We start from the raw sequence: 8,693 nt of genomic DNA on the forward strand, positions 1-8,693 counted from the left end.
ACATACAGTATGACAGTTTGACTTCCACCTCCCTGAGACTCTTATGATTTATTTTATTGTCAACATTAACAGAAACTTTTCTTTTCTTATCTGTACTAATAAAATATATTTTATAAACTTTTTTCAAGGATTCAGCTGTAGACACCTGAACAGAGGTGCAGTGGCTCCCCCTGATGGTACCTTGTGTAATCTGATCTCGGAGACACCCATGCTTAACTACTGCTGACTTGCAAGAAATGCAACTGTTGACTCTACACCTCAAAGAAACACATGGCTGATACTGCAAGGTTAGAGAGATGAAGGCATCTCAGCCTTAATATGTTGTTGCATCTTAGCAGAAGTTAAATCTCAGCTTGTTTTTCTTCAGGTGAGGGCGCGGCTGGGAGCGTGAGTCGTTAAGTCCCCACAGTTCCATCACATGGAGGTCAAAGGACACCTGATCACATCCATGGGTTTGGGGGCTCCTGGTGAGTGATAATGACACACAGCGTAATGAAGGACACTTTCATGTCTGGACAAGCCTGAAATGGCCTGGCAAATCAGCCAGCTCCTGTTTTTTTTTCTCACAGTTTAACAGAAAACAAAAGTGTTTTCATGGGAACAGCCAGCTGAAAAAACAGCTGTACGTGTGAAGGCCTTTTGTTCACGTGCTGTCAGATAATCTTTTCAGAGGTCTGAGAAACTGTAAGCAGGCCTCATATCATTAGAGATAGACAAAACAACCACTGGGAGACAACAGAAGCCTGAACACTGCATTTCTAAGTTTAAATTCTTCATATCTCCATTTCATTTATTTGGCCTAAAATGTCCAGTCTCCTGTTCAGCCATCCAACTGGTTCTGACTGAAAAAATCCTGTGACAAATAAACAGTCCAATTTTAAATAATGCTCAGTATTATCCTAAAACAGATGGGCATTGTAGTTTTTAGAATACTCTATCAGTTTGCATTTGTTTGGGACTATTGTTTGCTGTGAATGAACACGAATTTAATGTTATGAGCATGTTTTGAGTAGAAATGAACTACAATCCTCATGTAAAAGGTTATTAAGGAACATGCAAACATTGCAACAGTGTTCCACACTAACGCTCTATAATATTTTTTTTGGAAAACAATGGTGTTTCATGGTAGAGAGAATAAGATATATCTGGCTTTAAATACACACACAATACTTGTAGGGTAAATAGGGTTCATTTTTGGTTTTGGTCTCCCTTAAAAAAACAAACAGAATATGTCAAGCCTTAAAGTTTTTCCAGTCTTTTTGAGATGCATGTGCTGTGCTGTGTAGATGTTCAAGGCTGCCAGGACAGCAAGCTGCAGGCTGAGAGGATTGCAGCTCTGCAAGAGAGGAAGCAGGCCCTGGAGGCTCTCCTCAAAACCAGGGTGGGAGAGCTCAAACAAGTCTGTCTGCAGGAAGCAGTGAGTAACCCTTGATTCACGTTTTGACACCTGGCTCAGGTTACAACATTTTTACTCCATACACCTCAAGTGTTAAGAATAAATTACAGCTTACTCTTTTGTTCTCTTATTGTGTTTTACTACTGAGCCTGCAGCGTATTACAGATTTTAGCATATTTTATTGTTCTGTAAATGTGAACCTCTGAGCTGAGATGTAACTTGTTGAGCATCAGTGGGTTTTTTTTTCTTATAGAAAATTAGATGCTATGAGTATGTGCTTGATTAATCCAGAGAACTTGTCAGCTGGTCTTAATGAAGCCACAGCTGCCTCAGCACTTCATTAACAACTGTTTAAATCATCGCCATGTTTTCAGCTGGATGTATGGTGACTCACTTTGTCGCTGTGTGCTCTATTCTTGGATTCACAAGTTACCTAGTCTGATTTTAGTGAAGCTAGAGGTTTGAAGCACTGATCAACAGCAGAGTTAGTCTGTTTCAGCTTTAGAGGTAAAGAATGATAGAAACATTATTTCTGGCCTATCTATGTCTGTGCAGCATTATTTAAAGGGTGTTTTTTTATTGACATGTAAAGTAATCTGTTAAGTGGTATTGTTTTATATAACACTTGGGAGCTCACAAGCCAGTGTGAAGATGGATTTTAGTTACTGGAAGCTGATGCATGTCCTCTGCAGGAGCTGACTGGGAAGTTGCCACATTCTTTCCCCCTGGAGACTGGAGAGAACCCCCCACTGGTGCAGCGCAGAGCTGGCCTGCCGCCCAACACCAAGGCAGAGGTAAGTCAACACCTTGAATATCAATTGTGTGTACGCAGCAGCTGTAGCTCTTTGTGTACTTGTGGTCTAACACATCTGGCTGTCCCTGGCTACAGGATGAGGCTGTCCAAAGGAAGCAGATGAAAGCCATCTTCACTGGAGCTCTTTACAGGAACTCAGAATCAGACCGAAATGTCCCAAACAGCAAGAGGACTGTTCATCGGGGTTGTCACACAGGTATAATCACGAAGCACCCAAAACCATAACCATGAAAAGAAATAAAACCCTACTTGTGTAGGTCAGTAAAAGCAAAGCCACTGTCAGTGACATTTTATGCTTAGCTAGGATATCACATTTCATGCTGCATTGTCTGTGTCCTGACTGGTTTGTTGTCTTTCAGAGGACACTGTCATGTCAGAGAGTACAAGCTCCATGTCAGATTCGACATCCCATGATAATGGTGAGTCAACTGAATACCAAATGTCTTTGAACAGCTATCTCTGTGTGATGTCTCTCTCTGTATGTCTGCCTCTGTATACTTCTTCAAAATGAGTTTACTGTGCAGTAGTAAGCACACAGTCCCCACATTTCAATTGTTAACCTAAAACACTTCTGTTTGTTGTCCTTTTAATAAGAGTGATCAGTTTTTTTATGAAGTCGTCCTTATGAAAATGTAATTTCTTTGTTTTTCTCTCCCAAAAGAGTCTTCTCCGAGTGTGGCCGCTGACCAGCGCTCCCTGTCTCAGCCGCGGCTCACTGTGGGCAGCCCAGACCACAGGATCAGCAGGAAGCTGTCTCCAGTCGAGATCTACTATGAGATGAGGACACGCCGCAACTCTGTCACAAGCTCTGTTAGGTACTTCACTTAAAGTCACTCTGTACATGGAGCTGTGCAGTCTGCTTGATGTGCATGGAAGTTTACATACTATATGATATGAGTGATACATTGTAATTTGACCCATGTCCTCTTTTGTTGCCTTTCAAAGCCCAACTCACTCTTTACCAAGAAGTGCGTCTAATGTTGAAGGCAGAAGTGTCCCAGCTACTCCTCTCCTGGCCCGAACTGCTCCAATCAGCGTTCACGTCAGGTAACTTGTGAAACAGTGCTGCTCCTCTCTGATGCAGCGCAGCTACAGCTCCCTCCCACTGTGATAAGTGTGTGCTTGGAAATGGCTTAATGACTTAGTTGAATGCAGACACAGAGTCAGGGCTGTTACAACGATTAGTGTCATATTTAGCTACCAGCAAGGGCTTGAGCTCATCATTTGGTCTTTGGCATACAAACCATGTCACTACTTAAGTGATTTCCTGTGAAATGCAGTTACACTGATTTTTTAAAAAATTGAAATGCTTTCACTTACTTTATTTAATCCATTGTTGCTCAGAGTCCTGTCCTAATATAAGCTGTTGTTGTTCTTATTCTGCCTCAGGTCGGATGCGTCAGGTGGAAGTGGGTTGAAGCAGTGGTCTGGCAGCTTGGATGTGCCCTACATTATTCCACTTGCCCAGGAGGGTTCTTCTTCTGACCGCCGAAGCTGCCCTTACAGCTCCCGGGCCAGGCGCAGTAACAGCTCCGAGGCCTTGCTGGATAGGTCAAGTCTCCCTGACGATCCTGCTCCCAGGAACGGGATGCCCCCCAGGGGAGGGCCCTACAAAAGCTCAGAGACTCTGACTGATGGGAAGCTGCGACAGATTCACCTGGGCAGCCCTGAGAGAAATGTGGGTGGTTCTGTGGAACAGGCCAAAATGCGCCTGTCCATGGGCGGCAGAGGGGCTGCTGGAGGCTACAACGAGCTACTGATGGACTATATTTGGGGGAAGCAGCAGCGTATGCAAGTGCAGCACCACCTGTACCAGTCTACAGGCAGGATCTGGCAGGACATGTCCTCTCCTCGCTCCTCCACTGCGGCCGTGCCTCCCCATGCCAATGGCTTTTCCCATTCCCAGGTGCACCTCCCCAGCGCCTCCACTCCTTACAGCCCCTTGGTCCTCCGAGGCTCAGAAGCTGAGCTGCGTAGGGTCAAAGTGACCAGAACCAAATCTTGTGGACCCTTTATTCCTTTGCAGCAACACACCCAGGATGCCATCCTGCTGTCAGCGTACGAGTCTCCCCTGCCTGCCTCTGGCACCACCACATCCTCCATCCCCAACCTCCATCCCTACCAGACCGAGCTGTCCGGACCCTCATTCAGCCGCAGACCCCCACAATTCTCTCTCCCAACCCCAGAGGACTCAACGAGAAGCCTGCATAAAGCCTTGGCTCTGGAGGGTCTGAGGGACTGGTACCTAAGGAATGCCCTTGGATATCCTCCTGCTGCCTCAAAGGGCCACGAAGCAGGAATCTCTCGCCTCTCACACCCCCACCCACTGGTGCACCAGGCCCAGTCTGCTCAAGGTGACACCGCTAACCTCCACAGATCTCAGATACCCCAGTCAGCGAGCTTCCATGGTCACCCGCTGCATGGAAGGTGAGTTCTTTTTTTCCCTTATTGCTCTATCTGGTCTAATCATGACTTTTGTGAGCTTTGTCATTAAAGCAAAAGAAAGTACCGTTTATTGAACTACATATACCAAAAATGCTTGTTTGCAACGCAGTCACGCTCTCAGGGGGGAATTCACTGAAAATGAATTGTGGCCGTTGATAGCACCATAAATTGCGTATCATTTGCACCCACTAATGATATTCAAGCGCAAACACACCCATAAAGTTTCACAGATTCGTGCAGTTTGCTGTCTGCACCTCCACTCTGTGCTGCGTGGTGCTGCTCATTTGCATATTAAGACTCATGTAAATACGCGCAAATGGCACTGGAGCACAGTGCTCTGCAGCGCACTTTGGGGTGCATTCAACCTTCTGCGTACAATCCGCACAATCCTTTAGTGAATCACACACTCAGTGTTTATTACTGAGATATGCTTAAATATCTTTCTCATTGGAAGCCAGCAGCAAGTCTTCCAGCAGAGGATGGTGCGATAACTTTCACTCTTGTTACAAACCAGTCATCCATCATCCTGTGACTTTGAAAGCCGTGGTTGTTTTATTTTGGTATGTGTTCGGTTTCTGCATGCTCAGCATTATTTGATTCAATTTATCTCATGCCAACTCAACATTCAGGCTGTTAGATGTTTCTAATGAAAAACACAGCTTTTCTCACTCATAGCCTTCCTTTAATTGCCTTAAGTGACTCATGAGAGACAGCAGTCACATATACACATGTAACTTTGACAACGGATATAAAGTGATTATCAATAAATGAGACCCTAATATCATGAGAGAGATTTTCCCCATTTCTTAAATTTAAGAGGGATTAAATAACCGTTATATCCAGGCCATCCCTATCCAAGCTGTTATATTCCGACCATTTTTCATACTTTTTATCTGATGAAGATGTATTCTCACTATGGTTTTCCCCTTCATTTCCTGCCGCTTGGTTGTGGAGCGCTGTATTGATTTGTTTTGTCTTCCCAACAGGTCGATGGAGTTCTCTCTCTATCAGGAGGCTCCCCATCCGCAGATGCAAGAAGTGACCCCAAAGGAACCCAGTGCAGACCCAGGCACCCTAGTCTGATGCAGCAGAACACACACACACATTATATTAGTGAAAATACTGTAGCCTCACACGCACACACAATCTCTCACACATGGACACAGACAAGTTGATACAATGTGACCTCAAAAGCAAAGCAAAACATGGCAACCTCAGCAGAAAGAGACTGGAATATATGACAAACTGTAGCTGTACAGTGTGAAAAAGCCTTGGCAAGTTCCCCACCAGTATGTGAACCTCAAACGTAGTGTTCTCGTGGATGTGCACTGGAGTTGACTAATCTAATAACAGTACGGTCATGCTGTATATCGATATTTCTGGTCCAACACGAGCAGTAAAATCCTTCCTTATAACCCCTAAGAAGACTCCCAAGATATACTTTTTTACAGAATATATTCAACTCTAAATCACTATTTTGTATCTTCTGAGATATAAAGAACAGCTATATTAAAGAGGTAATTTATTGCTCATTACTCGTGTGATATACAAAGATGTTATATGAGCTCACATCATTTAAAAAGTATAACTACATGCTGGTGAATGTGTGTTTGTAAACTATATAGAACTCAAAAACATGCTTCAGTGCTCATCTGACATCAATACAGCCATTTGTATTTTTCATGAATGATAAATGAAACTGTAGCATACTGGTGTAGCGGACGGGAGTGCCTGAATGTTTTAATATCAAAACTAAATCCTGGTTAGAAAACTTTAAAGTGCTTTCTAATGATCTGAAAGCTAGCATTAAGCCTTTGTGAGCTTAATCTAATCAAAAACTGAGAGCAGGTCACGATGTCACTAAATGATTAGGGTGTTTGGAATGATGTCATATATAATTTTTCAGTTTGTTTTCTAGATTCAGCTCAGTGCTGGATAATAAATGTAGCTTTGTGTCTGCTGACCTTGACAGAATAATTAGACCAGTTTTAGGAAAAACCAGAGGGCTATTGTTAACCTACTGTATGGCAGTAGCACATGACTATATGACAATAATCTACTCATATCAAATCATTTTTTTCTGCATTAAGTTGTGGAAGATTTGAGTGTCATATGGAGCACTTTATGAACATCTTAAGCCTTAAATCCCTATGAAATTGTCACCAAGAGAGATGACATAAAGTAGGAAGGTTTTGACAGGGTTTGTAATGCGAAACATTAAGAAAATTGGGTTTTGTCAACATTAACTAAAGGTCTATCTGAGTGTTAGTCTGTATATAGCGTGGATTGTACTGATGAGTTTCAAGCTGATATTTTATTCCCGTACTAACAATACAATTTTTAAACTAACCACACAATATGTATTTAATCCAAATAACCTCCCCCACTCATTCCACCCCTAAATGAGCACTATGTAGTTGGTTGTATAAAGTGAGGTTGGTAGTGTGAACAGAATAGGGCTGCTGCAGTTGTGAATGACGGTGTGAGCCGGTCTCATACCAGTAAATTTGTTAATGAGAATTCATGGTGTTTGACATGGAGTTTTGTATTTTTAATGATTTCAATTCATGTTTTGTGCTTGGTTTTGTGTTTAAAAAAAACAAAACTGCATTTTTTTTTTTTTTTTAAACCAGAGTAGTTATGTGTCATGATATATATTTCTGAGTTTGTTTTCAGTCTGATTAGCATTCTGTGATGTAAACCTCAGAAAAATCAGAGAAACAAAGGAAATCCTCAAGAAAAATGAAAATATTTGTCTTAGTGTGAACAGAAGCTAAACATATTTTTACCTTTTTTCCCATTTAATGTACTTGATCTTTGGCCATCTTTAGACTCATATGAATGTAACTCTTTACGTTTGTCATAATGGATGTTTATACTCTGTTACAAACTGTAGCAAACCTTGGTATGTTACCTGGTTTCTTCTGCTGTCTGATGTGTTCACATCCTCTCAGTATCCAGCTTCATGCAGCTTCTTCCAGCTGGTTAAATCCTGAAATCTAAGACCAAACTGCTGTGCACTGGGGGTCCTAAATGTATTTTTTCATAAAATGTACTCTGTAATGTACTCTCAGTTGAAAATAAATGAAATAAATTTAGCTCTGAAGCAAATTTATTCAAACTATATTATATTTATGAACCTATAACATTTTGTAGCTATCGAGTGTAGCTCTCATCAATGTGGGTATTCTGTGTTAAAAACATTTCATTCAGCAGTGTGACGTGTAAAAACTTTGATTCCTTTTTTTATATATTTAAATGCAGCTGTTTTCTCTATCCCTCCTCTCTTTATAACCAGGCCATTGAGATAAGACTAAATATGGTCTACGCTATACTGTATGTATGAGATTGTGCATTCATTCTACTTAATAAAGTGTCATGTTGAAATCAACACACAATGGGTCAGACATGCTTGTGTTTTGTGTGACAATAATAAGAGCAGTGACGTTTTGCTTTGGTAAAAACAAGTGGTTCTTCTCTGTTTCTCAGGTCTGTCTGAAAACAATGATCTATGAAACACTGAAACAGATTTTGATTGTTCTTGTACTGGCCACACACACTCACATAGTATTGTTTGTGCTAAAGTAATTGTTAGTGTATTTTTTTCCTAAAATATTTTGTGTAACAAACCCTTATAAAGCTCCAATAGTTTGTTAATATAGGCTTTCTATTGGGCGGATTTTTAATCTCTTAAATAATTTCCATAATTCTTTCATGGTGACTGGTAGTGAAAGTTGAATTATAGGATAGTCATAGATAAAATGAGTAGACCGATAAGAGCCTGACTACGGTAGCCGCAAGCTGTACGGCTAACGGAAGCTATAATTAGCAACGGTCACTTTAGCAAAAATATCAGTTAATCAGGAGCCGTGTCTCAACAAAAGTTGTGTGAAATCTTTGCTCATATTTTAATGTTGTCAGTAGTACATGAACAACAGAGAAACTCTGCTCCACCAGCATCTAACATGAGAAAGTCTGAGACGTAAAAAAAAATCAACTGACTCGTCTCCCTCTCTCTCCCGTTAATAATAAACCTGT

The 8,693-nt window shown here is 41.5% G+C and overlaps 1 protein-coding gene across 1 annotated transcript; it reads left to right on the forward strand.

Annotated features, from left to right (window-relative positions):
• The first annotated feature begins 414 nt into the window (after positions 1-414).
• On the forward strand, positions 415-7,125 carry ccdc120b (coiled-coil domain containing 120b). The gene is made up of 9 exons (XM_069678612.1): positions 415-467; positions 1,287-1,417; positions 2,089-2,190; positions 2,286-2,406; positions 2,570-2,629; positions 2,872-3,025; positions 3,156-3,257; positions 3,600-4,637; positions 5,642-7,125. Exons 1-9 carry the CDS (start codon positions 419-421, stop codon positions 5,736-5,738), a joined length of 1,854 nt encoding a protein of 617 aa, XP_069534713.1. The 5' UTR covers positions 415-418; the 3' UTR covers positions 5,739-7,125.
• Positions 7,126-8,693: the final 1,568 nt, after the last annotated feature.

This window comes from Semicossyphus pulcher, unplaced genomic scaffold, assembly GCF_022749685.1.
Source record: "Semicossyphus pulcher isolate SPU_LCO1_2020_fin unplaced genomic scaffold, fSemPul1.0.p SCAF_3, whole genome shotgun sequence".
In the NCBI taxonomy this organism is placed as follows: domain Eukaryota; kingdom Metazoa; phylum Chordata; class Actinopteri; order Labriformes; family Labridae; genus Semicossyphus; species Semicossyphus pulcher.